At 43.9% G+C, this 13,914-nt stretch overlaps 1 protein-coding gene across 1 annotated transcript in view; it reads right to left on the reverse strand.

The window, feature by feature from the left end:
* Positions 1-13,914, reverse strand: part of LOC311113425 (sodium/potassium/calcium exchanger 3-like) — a gene marked incomplete at its 5' end in the record, with an annotated part of 48,080 nt that continues 34,166 nt past the window's right edge. The window contains 14 exons of the mRNA XM_084156636.1: positions 1-166; positions 399-464; positions 588-700; positions 864-978; positions 1,165-1,331; positions 1,492-1,771; positions 1,897-2,057; positions 2,845-2,978; positions 3,201-3,254; positions 3,483-3,508; positions 7,057-7,131; positions 9,988-10,091; positions 10,494-10,578; positions 11,117-11,191. Coding sequence (XP_084012762.1) covers positions 14-166; positions 399-464; positions 588-700; positions 864-978; positions 1,165-1,331; positions 1,492-1,771; positions 1,897-2,057; positions 2,845-2,978; positions 3,201-3,254; positions 3,483-3,508; positions 7,057-7,131; positions 9,988-10,091; positions 10,494-10,578; positions 11,117-11,191 — 1,608 coding nt within the window. The 3' untranslated portion in view covers positions 1-13. The remainder of the gene's footprint in view (positions 167-398; positions 465-587; positions 701-863; positions 979-1,164; positions 1,332-1,491; positions 1,772-1,896; positions 2,058-2,844; positions 2,979-3,200; positions 3,255-3,482; positions 3,509-7,056; positions 7,132-9,987; positions 10,092-10,493; positions 10,579-11,116; positions 11,192-13,914) is intronic.

A 13,914-nucleotide genomic window follows, 5' to 3' on the forward strand; every position in this document is an offset into this window, starting at 1 on the left:
AAGAGAACGATGATCAGAGGATCTCGCGGCACATGGGCAGGTTGACGAAGATGAAGACGTTGAACTCGATGAGGACGGAGAAACATACGAAGACGGCGTACATGAGGAGACAGGTCAGACCCAGTCGACGGTCCAGAGTCCATTTGTTTAAGTGGACGCCCAGCACCTGAGGACAGAGGAAGAGAGGAGTAGGGAAAGGAGAGCGAGAATAAACATAGCGCACTACATTTCTGTGTGCTTCATAGATAGACCATAGAGAGGGATAGGTTATAGGAGGTATTCTACGTAGGTTACAGGTGAAAATATTAGCCCAACACACTGGTTTATAGACAGTTGTTTTAAAATAATGTTGAAGCTAGTATTGGGGTTAGGCTGATCCGAGTACAGCCTGTACTCACTGTGAGGAACACTGAGGCCAGGAGCAGCGCAACAGAGAAGATCAATCCTCTACTGTTCAGAGAGATCTGAAGAGGACACAGAACCACATGATCAGCTATCAGCCAGTTATCAGTCAACTCTGCTCTAAGCCTGTCTACAATGTTGGGCAATAGTCAAATAAAAACATGGGTGATAGCAGGAATACTCACTGTTGATCCATAGTCAATGCAGAGGGTCTGTAAAAGCCAGGGCAGACCCAGGCCCACCAGAATATCAAACACATTACTGCCTATAGAGTTAGAGATGGCCATGTCTCCCAGACCTAGACAGAAAAGAAAAATCTATCGTAATATATTGTATTATAACACCGTACTTTGTGTGTGCAGTATTGTAGTTCAATATCTCTGTGTAACCTTATAAAAAGACGAGAGTTGTGGGGTTGGTTTTGATGGAGTGGTCTCCGTGTGTGTCTCTCCATACTGTACCTTGGCGTGCCACGATGAGGCTGGCCATGCAGTCTGGAACACTAGTCCCCGCCGCCAGGAACGTGATGCCCATGATGACATCAGGGATGCCAAGCGTGTATCCAATCACAGTCACCTATAGTCAATGACAACATGGCAGTCGTATCATTAGAATTGTAACCAAGGCTAGAATGGAACCGTCACACATAGCATTTTTTTGCAAGACAAATACCAGACCTCAACACTGTATTCCTGTTTGGGATGACAGCTGGAGTCAAGGCTAATATGACATTTAGTAAATAAAGGTTGAATAAGAACTCACCATCCAGACCATGATGTAGGAGAAGCCAGCTATCCACATGGTGGAGGTGACGAAGGACACCATGAACCATCTCTCCCAGCGTGGCTTGGCACAGTTAGGGATGGTTAAGAAGAGGAGCAGGCACAGAGGCCAGCACAGCAACCACTTCATCTTGTTACACACACCCGCTGGAGGAGAGGGAGAGGGAAAGGGAAAGGGAGAGAGGCAGTGAGAGAGAGACAGAGAGAGACAGAGAGAGCGAGCGAGAGAGAGAGAAAATGAGTGTCAGTGAATTTAAATTTGTAAAACATAGAATAAAGAAAATAGGCACATAACATGATCACACACCTGGTGGTCTGTGAGGGACCAGAGGTCCTTCGTCCTCCTCCTCCTCTTCCTCCTCTCCTCCATCGTTCTCATTATTGTCATTATCCTCGTTCTCCGTCTCATTCTCCGTCTCCAGGACCTCCTGACCTCCGCATCTCCCGTTCAGCCCTCTCTCGGCCCCGCCCGTCCTGCCATTCTCCAGACCCCGCCTCTCCGGAGCCCTGGCGGCTGCAGAGTCTGAGTCTCCGTTGGTGATGTGTTGGTTGACCCTGGTCTCACTGGTGTTGATCACCCTCTGTCTCTGCACACACACACAATACAGTGTCAATGAGAGAGAGTGTGTGTGTGTGTGTGTGTGTGTGTGAGGGGGGGTGTAAGTGTCCAATTCATACGTGTGTGTGAGTGTCTGTGTTACCCTAATCTTACCTCATTGATTAGCATGCGTGAAGCCATGGTGAGTCGTGTCCTGGGGGAGAAGTGACTGGTGATCATGATCCTCATGCCAGCCTCAGAGAAGGACAGCTGGTGGGGGTAGGCTGACAGTAGCTCATCCACCATCAGCACACTGGGCTTACACTGGAAGTTAGCTATGGGGACAGACACAAAATGGCTACTGTTATCACTAACAGACTGGTGACACATTAAACTAATGTGTGTACCTTCCACTGAGTGCCTTAAAGGGATACTTCAGGATTTTGGCAATGAAGCCCTTTATCTACTTCCCCAGAGTCAGATGAACTGTTGTCTCTGTGTCCAGTATGAAGGAAGTTGGAGGTAGTTTCACGAGCCATTGCTAACTAGCATTAGCGCAATGAGCTAACACTAGTTAGCAATTGCGCTAGCGCTAGTTAGCAACTTCCATCAAACTGCACGCAGAGACATAAAAATGGTATCCATAAGTTCATCTGACTCTTGGGAAGTAGATAAAGGGCCTCGCCAAAATCCCGAAGTATCCCTTTAACTCTCCATATCTGAAGATTGATGACCCATGAAACTGAGATACTACAATAGTTCATTTTTCAGTGGAACCACCACAACTATCAAAATCATTTCACTGTAAACTGTATTTCTCTGTATTATACCACAGAAGGTCACACTTTATTTGGATAGTTCGGATAGTTTGTTGATAGTATGACTATCTGTTGATAAGCAACTGCTTGCTAAGGTTACGGTTAGGGTTAGGTTTAGAATAAGGGTTAGGGTAAGGGTTAAGGTAAAGGGTTAAGGTTAAGGTTAGTAGATAGTTAGTTGAACTGTTACTGATAGTCTGTAGATAGTCCATCTGTAGATGCTCTAAAGACTATCTAAATAAAGTGTTGCCCCACAGAAGCCTGATAATGTGATGTCATATCTGTGTGCCACCAGCTTAGGTACCTTTCTTGAGCAGGACAGCGGTGGCATCACAGGTGACGTTGTCCTCCAGGTCAGTGCTGCCCGTCAGACCGTTGGCCAGACTCACGGAACTCTTCTTCCGCCGGTCAAAGTAGCGCCTCGCTCGGCCGTTAAACCTACATACACAAGTGATGAAAATTCAGTTCAGAGATAATGATAATTGAGTTGAAAGTATACAAGACTTTACAAAAGTATGCAGACTTTCCTGTGAGTAACAGTGTAATACATTCGCCTCTGATTGTACAGTATCTAAATGACTTAGGATAGATGAATAGTTCTTGGTGCAGATGGGAAGTGAGTGTGTGATAATGTGACCACCAGATGATGATCATACTCACTTCATGATTAGAATGTAGAAGAGGTACATCACGTTCAGGACTAGAGACTCCCACCTTGAATACAATATAGAATAGAATGAATCCAACTTTATTGTCCATGTGTTACAGCGAACAATGGAAATGTGTCTTCTGCTCTGTTCTCAACCCCTCACCCCTAGACGGCACACATTACACGTACAGTTGAGACGAGCACAGGATAATCTATTCAAAATACACCACCGGAGAGACTTATCAACTGATTATCAAGCAGCTGAATATCAAGAGAAATACATTTTGACATACCATGTAACCTCCCCGTCGTAGATAAACTGTGAGGAGAAAGAGAGGGATTGATCATATTTAGGAAAAGGGAGAGATGTGACAACACAATCTCCCTGCATTTCCAGCACTGATTATTAAAGCAATGCTATATCTATGTTCACCACCAGAGGGCATGCCCACTCCAGAGCCTTTCTCCATGACAGAACCAGGACAAAAATACATGTTACTCAACATCTGATTCATTACAGTCTAACTCAGCCAATGTCAAGTGGAAAAATACAGTACTTTTCTTTTTGCAATGACGCATGTGGATGTATGTGCTGTGTGATTATGCTTCATTCTAAAAGCCTAACATACATATAATAGCAGTTTGGTATTTGTTGTCATGATTGTTGCCCTGGAGGCAGCTCTGCAGAGTGGTCACTAGCTGGCACAGCCACAAAGTCATAAAATCTGATTTTAAACCTAACCTTAACCTTAAATTAACACCAAATAGATAATTTGTCTTTTCATTAATTTTTACGATATAGACCACTTTGACTTTGCAGCTGTCCTATCTAGGGGACAGAACGAAATGTACTGGGGGAAGGGGCTGGTCCCCCCCCCCAACATAAAAAACATATTTTTACATGACCCTCCCCTTGTACTGTAAAGTAAATCGAACACCCTCCCCCCTCATAGAATTAACTCTAAATAATGTTTACGACCTAAGATCAAAATACCTGTAGCCACTGTGTGTTTTTAAATGTGGATATGGACTTTGCCACTTCAGCATGCTTTAGTGGCACAGTCGATGCCACACAGGGCTACGGGCCAGAAGGTTGAGGGTTCGCCGACCACCACAGACGAGCTCACTCTCCCTGCCTGTTTCATTACACTACGATCAGAGCCGGCTGCAGACAATGATCAGCTAAAGGGAAATCAGATTTTCAACATTTTGATGCCATATTTATATTAATGCAATGAATTTTCCACCAACAGGATTCTGTGCCAATGCACCACACAACTAATAAACAAAGCATACCGACTTCGGGCACTTCAAAATCATGGTTTGTGTTTTCAACACCACAATAAATAGACTATGTCAATCTCGACAAACAGAAAATACATCCCTCCCTAGCTTGTAGGCATTCCCAGTATCGAAGGCTTGGCTTGACAATCTCCGAATGTCATTAAACTTTTTGGTGCTTTGTAACAGATGTCTATTTCCATTCATCAATTGGCCGCTGCACAGTTTGGATTGATTGATTTAATTTGTCAATAATAAAAATACATATATACACAAATATGACCAGGATTGCACAATAAAGTCGGGGACTTATTTCCATTATGGTCCCTATTTTTAAAACATAAATACATGTACAATTACATTGATAGAGACTAAAAAATGCTCAACCTCCAGATGAGTATGATGGTGGAGTTTAAGTACAATTCTTACAAGTTTGTTTGGCTGCTAGTTTATTCTTTAGATGTTTGGGGCTGCTGGTGAACCATGATGTGCAGGAATAATCAAAGTGAAACTGGACTAGCGCCCTTGCCAGAGTCTTTAGGGTGTCTATAGCTAGGTTTCAATCCAATTGGTGACAGATTTTCATGCAAATATTCTAAAATCTTCATAAAAACAATGTGCCATTTCAGAGTTTCCTTTAGGAAAATTTGGCAGCAGACAACATGACAGGGAAGATTTTAATTTACTGGACATTTGCGAATTTTAACGGACATCCATATGCATTCAGATCCAACCTGGCGCCATCAATAAACAAGGAATGTTGGCCAAATGAGCCACATTTACGTGTCCTTAAAAACAGCTATAACAACAACAAAAACACTATTTCTTGTGTTTCGATGTGTAGCATATGCCAAAACCTTGTTTTTTTATTGGTTTTTAGGCTAATTCCTAAAATAATAATTGTCCACCATATAGCCTATATAAAGGAAGAGAAGCTTAGGGCTAACCCCAGAGAGATAGAGATGCATTTATTTATGTCAGATGGCTACTGCGTCTTCTATACAGATATAGGCGTACAGAAGGAGGCTAATTCGGGAATTTTCGATCAGACTATTTTGTATAAAGATAAGCATTATACCGTTAGATTACAGGAGTAACTCTGGTAGGCCTGAAACAGTCTTCCTCACCTCAAGTTCAACTGTCAGAGTCAGTTGGAGCGCCGGGGCACACGGCCTTCATATCATAGGCCTGCAGTAGCTAAAGGTTAATAATAGCCACACCAAACCTTCACAAACGTTTCTAAACTTTATTAGGGTAATATCAAAAGTAAGTTAAGCCATTGTTTATAGGGAAAATACGAGCAGAAGAAGGAATGTAAACCAGGGGGGGAAAACGCACTACCCTCCCCTCTGCCCCCCTTCAAAAACGCACTACCCTCCCCTCTGCCCCCCCCCAAAAACGCACTACCCTCCCCTCTGCCCCCCCCCAAAAACGCACTACCCTCCCCTCTGCCCCCCCCCAAAAACGCACTACCCTCCCCTCTGCCCCCCCAAAAACGCACTACCCTCCCCTCTGCCCCCCCCCAAAAACGCACTACCCTCCCCTCTGCCCCCCCCAAAAACGCACTACCCTCCCCTCTGCCCCCCCAAAAACGCACTACCCTCCCCTCTGCCCCCCCCCAAAAACGCACTACCCTCCCCTCTGCCCCCCCCCAAAAACGCACTACCCTCCCCTCTGCCCCCCCCCCCAAAAACGCACTACCCTCCCCTCTGCCCCCCCCCAAAAACGCACTACCCTCCCCTCTGCCCCCCCAAAACGTACTACCCTCCCCTCTGCCCCCCCCAAAAAAACGCACTACCCTCCCCTCTGCCCCCCCCAAAATGCACTACCCTCTCCTCTGCCCCCCAAAACGCACTACCCTCCCCTCTGAACCCCCCCAAAAAACGCACTACCCTCCCCTCTGCCCCCCCAAAAACGCACTACCCTCCCCTCTGCCCCCCCAAAACGCACTACCCTCCCCTCTGCCCCCCCAAAAACGCACTACCCTCCCCTCTGCCCCCCCCAAAACGCACTACCCTCCCAAAAGCAAAATAAATACGTTTGACAACCCTCCCCTATTTTGAACCACCCATCCCCCCAGCCAATTTCAATCTGTCCCTAGCGGAAATCGCTCAGTTCTGCCTCCGGGGCAAAATTCATGACAATAAATGTAAACCTGCATTATAATAACACCGTGTATGGAGGGTCAGTTCAGTGTAATGTGGATGTCCTTTATCTATGTCAGTCAGACCCAGTGTTGTGTTAATTGGGAGGAGTGATGTGTGATGAGTCTGTCTGCACATCAGAGCAGGGTTATCAGACAGACTGGTCCAGCTGATGTTCTGTCTCGAGCTAAACTCTCTCTACCAGACAGACTGGTCCAGCTGATGTTCTGTGTGTCTGTGTGTCTGTGTGTCTGTCTCTCTCTCTCTCTCTCTCTCTCTCTCTCTCTCTCTCTGTGTGTGTGTGTACGGCAGGGAGAACTCAGGTGTTGGCACACTGCTTGTGTGTGTATCCGTGCGTGTGTGTGTGTATCCGTGCATGTGTGTGTGTGTGTGTGTGTGTATCTGTGCGTGCGTGTGTGTGTGTATGTAGTTGGCCACTTACTGCAATGAGGGCAGCGATAGAGAGCGTGTAGTAGGCGGAGTCTCTGAGTAGTGTCCAATGGGAGAGCTTCACAGCCTGACAGATGGAGAGAAGACAAACAGACAGACAGACAGGAGACACAAAAAGACACAGCATTATTACATTGATAATCTGCAGTCAAGTATACCCTCATGATAGCACTTTATATTGCTTGCGGTTCGGCGCAACAATAGCAATTATAGCTCCAGCTCCCTCATAAGCATACCGAGATACACGAAGAGCTCGAGTTGACCTGAATAGATCACACTACGTACAAAAGACAAGTAGGCAGCACTCACCTACTCCAAAAAGGTGTTGGTGTATCCATTGATTTTACATAATGATATGCAGCACAGGCAGCCTACCACACAGTGACTAATGCATTATAGAGCCTGCATTTATTTAGCATGCAAATCAACCCACACACACTACTACAGTGAAACACATATCTTCCTTAGAGAAACACAGTCAAGCCTAGTCCCAGATCTGTTTGTGCTGTAGAGCAAACTCCTATAGTCATGTCATGCTAGACAGCACCAACATATCTGGGATCAGGCTATCCAAAATGAGAAACACATAGCCAAAGCCTGGTCCCAGATCTGTTTGTGCTTTAGAGCCACAATAGACCATAGGCGTTAGCAAGATGGTACAAACTGATCTGGGACCAGGCCAAACTCTACTAGATCAACAATAGTAATACACTGTTTCCTGGCAGTTTTAAGATGACTTTACATTAATACACTGTTTCCTGGCAGTAGGCCTTTACTTCATTACATAATGAAGTAAAGGCCTGCACCCTATTCCCTATATAGTGCACTACTTTTGACCAGGGCCCATGGTCAAGACTAGTGCACTATGTAGGGAATAGGGTGCCATTTGGGACTCATCCTATGTATTTATTCCAAGTCCTTCTTTTTTTTTTTTTACAGTGAGTTTATCCTTCGTTCCATGTGAGCCCTGTCATGTAATGTTATGTCAAATGATTCCATCAGTGAATATATAATGTTTGACTCAGGCTTACCACAGCATGGTGCAGGGATATGGACAGGGAGAATACATGTTACAGTAGGCCAGTAAGGCAGGCTATGGCTGTACAGATGTGATACTGTAAACGCACATATGGTCATTTCATATTCATTATTTATGGTGTACTGTACGTGCAAATGTATATGTACTGAATTTGTATACAGTATGGAGAATACGTTATTATGGGTATTCTTGGACAACAGATATGGACACTGTATGTAGCCTATATTTACGGTACCAGTCAAAAGTTTGGACACACCTACTCATTCAAGGGTTTTTCTTTATTTTTTACTATTTCCTACATTGTAGAATAATAGTGAAGACATCAACACTGAAATAACACATATGGAATCATGTAGTAACCAAAAAAGTGTTAAACAAACTGAAATATATTTTATATTTGAGATACTTCAAATAGCCACCCTTTGCCTTGATGACAGCTTTGCGCATTCTCTCAACCAGCTTCACCTGGAATGCTTTTCCAACAGTCTTGAAGGAGTTCCCACATATGCTGAGCACTTGTTGGCTGCTTTTCCTTCACTCTGCTGTCTGACTCATCAAAAACCATCTCAAATGGGTTGAGGTTGGGGGATTGTGGAGGCCAGGTCATCTGATGCAGCACTCCATCACTCTCCTTCTTGATAAAATAGCCCTTACACAGCCTGGAGGTGTGTTGGGTCATTGTCCTGTTGAAAAACAAATGATAGTCCCACTAAGCCCAAACCAGATGGGATGGCGTATCGCTGCATAATGCTGTGGTAGCCATGCTGGTTAAGTGTGCCGTGAATTCTAAATAAATCACAATGTCACCAGCAAAGCACCCCCACACCATAACACCTCCTCCTCCATGCTTTACGGTGGGAACTACACATGCGGAGATCATCTGTTCACCCACACGCGTTGGTTGGAACCAAAAATCTCAAATTTGGACTCCAGACCAAAGGACAAATTTCCACAGGTCTAATGTCCATTGCTCGTGTTTCTTGGCCCAAGCAGGTCTCTTCTTATTATTGTAGTGGTTTCTTTGCAACAATTATACCATGAAGGCCTGATTCACACAGTCCCCTCTGAACAGTTGATTTTGAGATGTGTCTGTGACTTGAACTCTGTGAAGCATTTATTTGGGCTGCAATTTTTGAGGCTGGTAACTCTAATGAACTTATCCTCTGCAGCTGAGGTACCTCTGGGTCTTCCATTCTTGTGGTGGTCCTCATGAGAGCCAGTTTCATCATAGCGCCTGATGGTGTTTGTGACTGAACTTGAAGAAACTTACAAAGTTCTTGAAATTTTCAGGATTTACTGACCTTCATGTCTTAAAGTAATGATGGAAAGTTGTTTCTCATTGCTTATTTGAGCTGTTCTTGCCATAATATGGACTTTGTCTTTTACCAAATAGGGCTATCTTCTGTATACCCCCCCTACCTTGTCACAAAACAACTGATTGGCTCAAACGCATTAAGAAGGAAAGAAATAACACAAATTAACTTTTAAGAAAGCACACCTGTTAATTGAAATGCATTCCAGGTGACTACCTCATGAAGCTGGTTGAGAGAATGCCAAGAGTGTACAAAGCTGTCATCAAGGCAAAGGGTGGCTATTTGAAGAATCTCAAATATAAAATATATTTTGATTTGTTTAACACCTTTTTGGTTACTGCATGATTCCATATGTGTTATTTCATAGTTTTGATGTCTTCACTATTATTTTACAATGTAAAAAATAGTAAAAAATGAAGAAAAACCCTTGAATGAGTAGGTGTGTCCAAACCTTTGACTGGTAGTGTACATATGTATACACTGTACTGAGATATACTATCAAGTCAAAAATACCATGAAGTCCTTCAGGGACCATGCTTTTATAATATGATATAACACCATGACACGATACCTGGCCAGCAAAGATCCCACACACTCCGATGATGCAGAGGATGTTGAAGACTGCTGATCCCACAATGGTCCCCACACCCACATCTCCTTTAGTGACGAAGACACCTGCGGAGAGGACACATACACACACACACACACACACACACACACACACACAGTATGACACAGAACCTTTTCCTTGTATAACAAGCAGTCTACTCAGACAGATTCTGACGTCTCTAGTCTTCGCGCGCTGTGTGTGTGTATGTGTGTCCTCTGTGTGTGTGTGTGTGTGTGTGTGCGGCGTGCGCCAATCTAAAATACTATAAATTGCTTCTCATCAGCCTTCATCCATGTTTATTTCATGTCTATTTATTGGCTTAACAAGATCACATGTAATATGTTGATAATACCTGTACATGCTCCTCTTCTACTGGGTCGTGTGTGTATGTGTGTGTGTGTGTGAGCGTGTGTCCATGCTAGTGAGTAAGTATGTGTATTGTATGCGTCCGTGTGTGGGTGTGTTACCTATGACAGAGGTGAAGAGTTCAGGGGCGGAGCTTCCAGCTGCCATAAAGGTTGCCCCTGCTACATCCTCACTGAGATGAAGACGCTACAGAGTGAGAGAGCGAGTGAGTGAGTGAGTGAGTGAGTGAGTGAGTGAGTGAGTGAGTGAGTGAGAGAGAGAGAGAGAGAGAGAGAGAGAGAGAGAGAGAGAGAGAGAGAGAGAGAGAGAGAGAGAGATAAAAAGAGAGAGCGAGAGAGAGAGATAAAAAGAGAGAGCGAGAGAGAGAGAGAGAAGTAATAGATAGACAAAAGCAGAACAAGTTGAGTCTTGTCATCAGAAGCTTCACAGTGTAACACTGTAATAAGAAAAGTCAACATGTGTGATGCAAGTGGCACAGGATCCAATATGTCATTGAGAAGAATACCACAGCCTAACCCTTGACCTTGAACTGAACTACGACCCTAACACACAGAATGACAAACTGCAACATAAGTACATCTCATCCACATCCTGTTAAGCTGCATCCCAAATGGCACCTTATTCCCTTTATAGTGCACTACTTTTGACCAGGGCCCATAGGGTAGTAAACTACATATGGAATAGGGTGCCTTTTGGGAAGCAGACTGTCTTTATCCATACATACCTCACATATCTTCTCCAGCGAAGGGACAAAGTAATCGTCACAAACCAAGGCCAGGGCAATGAACATATACATGGCCTGAAAGGAAATAGACACAGAGAGGTAAGAGAACAGGGGGGTCTTCATTGAGTAATTGGGGTGGACAATTTCCTATTCTACTTGACTTTTGTATCTATTCTCAATGCATTTCTATTCTGAACTATTGCGTAACATTCAGTAAACAGTATACTCTCCTGAACAGACCCGAGTAAATATGTTAGAGACACATGGATGGAAACCACCATCTGAATTTCATAGGAACACACTGTCGATGATGTGTCAGTGATATTGAACTAAACATGGCTTTATACATGGTGATGGCTAGCCAACAACCTAACTGCAAATCCCGCCAAATCATAATATCCAAATCTGGTTCACTATAATACAAAAATCACTGGCACAGTAATATCCTTCAAAACAAAAAACAGACAGAACTTGTTTACCCCCACAGCCACACAGAGACAGAGGGAGAAAGAGAGAAAGAGAGAGAGAGAGAGAGAGAGAGAGAGAGAGAGAGAGAGATCACACCATGGTTGAATAAAAACAAACGTAAAGAAAACCCTCAAACCCTACATCATAGTGCCATTAGCCTCTGTCTCCATCAATGGGCCTGGCCGGGTAGGAGGGGTGGGATGGATTTGTTAATTTGGTGAGTCAGGGGTCAGATTGTAAAATATAATCCCTGTTAGAGATTTTAATCTGGGTGTGGAATCACATTGGGTTGAGATCAAGGATAGAGACAACAACAGATGGCAGTTAACAGAGTTGTAATACTGTGGCAGTATGGCAGCCGTCTCTCTCTCTATCCAGCTGTGAAGTCCCCTTATGACTGGGCAGGGTGTGTTTTTGTGTGTGTGTATGTGGGTGTTTTTAGACACAGCATCCTCCGTGTTGTCTCTGTTTTCAGACACAGCAGTCTGTTGCTGTTGCCTGTTGGTTGAGTAAGAGTCTTTGATTAGTTGAGTTTTTTGGGGGAACAAGGGAATTCCAAGAAAGGACATGATGCTTTGATGGCGGACTAATCCTCTCATGCTTACATGAGTGAATGGGGTCACCAAGGCATAATAGCGATTTTGGAGGGAGAGAGATACAGTGCCTTCAGAAAGTATTCATACCCCTCAACTTATTCCACATTTTGTTGTGTTACAGCCTGAATTCAAAATGGATAAAAAAAAAAAAACATTATTCACCCATCTACACACAATACCCCATAATGACAAAGTGAAAACAGTTTTTTAGAAATGTTGCAAATGTATTGAAAATGAAATACAGAAATATCTCATTTACATAAGTATTCACACCCCTGAATCAATACATGTTAAAATCACATTTGGCATCGATTAAAGCTGTGAGTCTTTCTGGGTAAGTCACTAAGAGCTTTGCACAGCTGGATTGTACAATATTTTCACATTATTCTTTGAAATATTTTTCAAGCTCTGTCAAGTTGGTTGTTGATCATTGCTAAACAGCCATTTTCAAGTCTTGCCACAGATTTTCAAGCAGATTTAAGTCAAAACTGTAACCAGGCCACTTAGGAACATTCAATGTTGCATTGGTAAGCAGCTCCAGTGTATATTTGGCCTTGTGTTTTAGGTTATTGTCCTGCTGAAAGGTGAATTTGTCTCCCAGTGTCTGTTGGAAAGCAGACTGAACCAAGTTCTCCTCTAGGATTGTGACTCTGCTTAGCTTTATTCTGTTTATTTTTATCCTAAAAAACTCCCCGATGACAAGCATACCAACTGTTTTAAAGTCACCATTGGCCTCATGGTGAAATCCCTGAGTGGTTTCCTTCCTCTCCGGCAACTGAGTTAGGAAGGACGCCTGTATCGTTGTAGTGACTGGATGTATTGATACACCATCCAAACTGTAATTAATAACTTCCCCATGTTCAAAGGGATATTCAATGTCTGCTTTTTTATTTTTACCCATCTACCAATAGGTGCCCTTCTTTGCGAGGCCTTGGAAAAACTCCCTGGTCTTTGGGGTTGAATCTGTGTCTAGAATTCACTGCTCGACTGAGGGACCTTACAGATAATGGTATGCCACTAGGCACACACTGGCTGAATCAACGTTATTTCCACGTCATTTAAATAAAATTACGTTGAACCAACGTGGTATAGACGTTGAAATGACGTCTGTGCCCAGTGGATTTCCATTCCATTAGTCTGAATCAGAGCCAGTAAAACACAACAGGAGACCACATCAAGTATTCTGCCTACCATAGAAATAGAATAAACAACATAGATAAATAGTCTTCTATGTCTATGTTCTGAACCCTGCAAGGCAGACAGGCAGGAGGATTTAGGAGGCCCATCAAACAAATGGAATTGGTACATTTGACCTATTCCCTTCATAGTTGTTCCTCTCCTTCCCTACATCTACCCATCCTCTGTATCACCAATGCCCTCTATCTTCGACACCTCCACATCCCTAGTACCTCTGTAGTCCACACCTCAGTTTAGCGCTCTGCCCTACACACCTCCACACATCCTGCCTGCTCACCCTACCTTTAAAACCCAGCCTACAGAAATGCCCAGCCTTCTGCTTCATCCTCCCACTACACACACAGGCCTCACACACAAAATTACAAACATACACGCACATTCCCCAACCCTGCCTACTCTGCTAGTCCACAGAACTAGTCCACTATATTTGATGGAAGTTCTGCTCTCACACACACACACACACACACACACACACACACACACACACACACACACACACACACACACGCTGCTCCGAGTCCACACCTAAACCTGGTT

The sequence above is a fragment of the Coregonus lavaretus genome (genome assembly GCF_964263955.1).
Source record: "Coregonus lavaretus genome assembly, chromosome: 40".
In the NCBI taxonomy this organism is placed as follows: Eukaryota; Metazoa; Chordata; class Actinopteri; order Salmoniformes; family Salmonidae; genus Coregonus; species Coregonus lavaretus.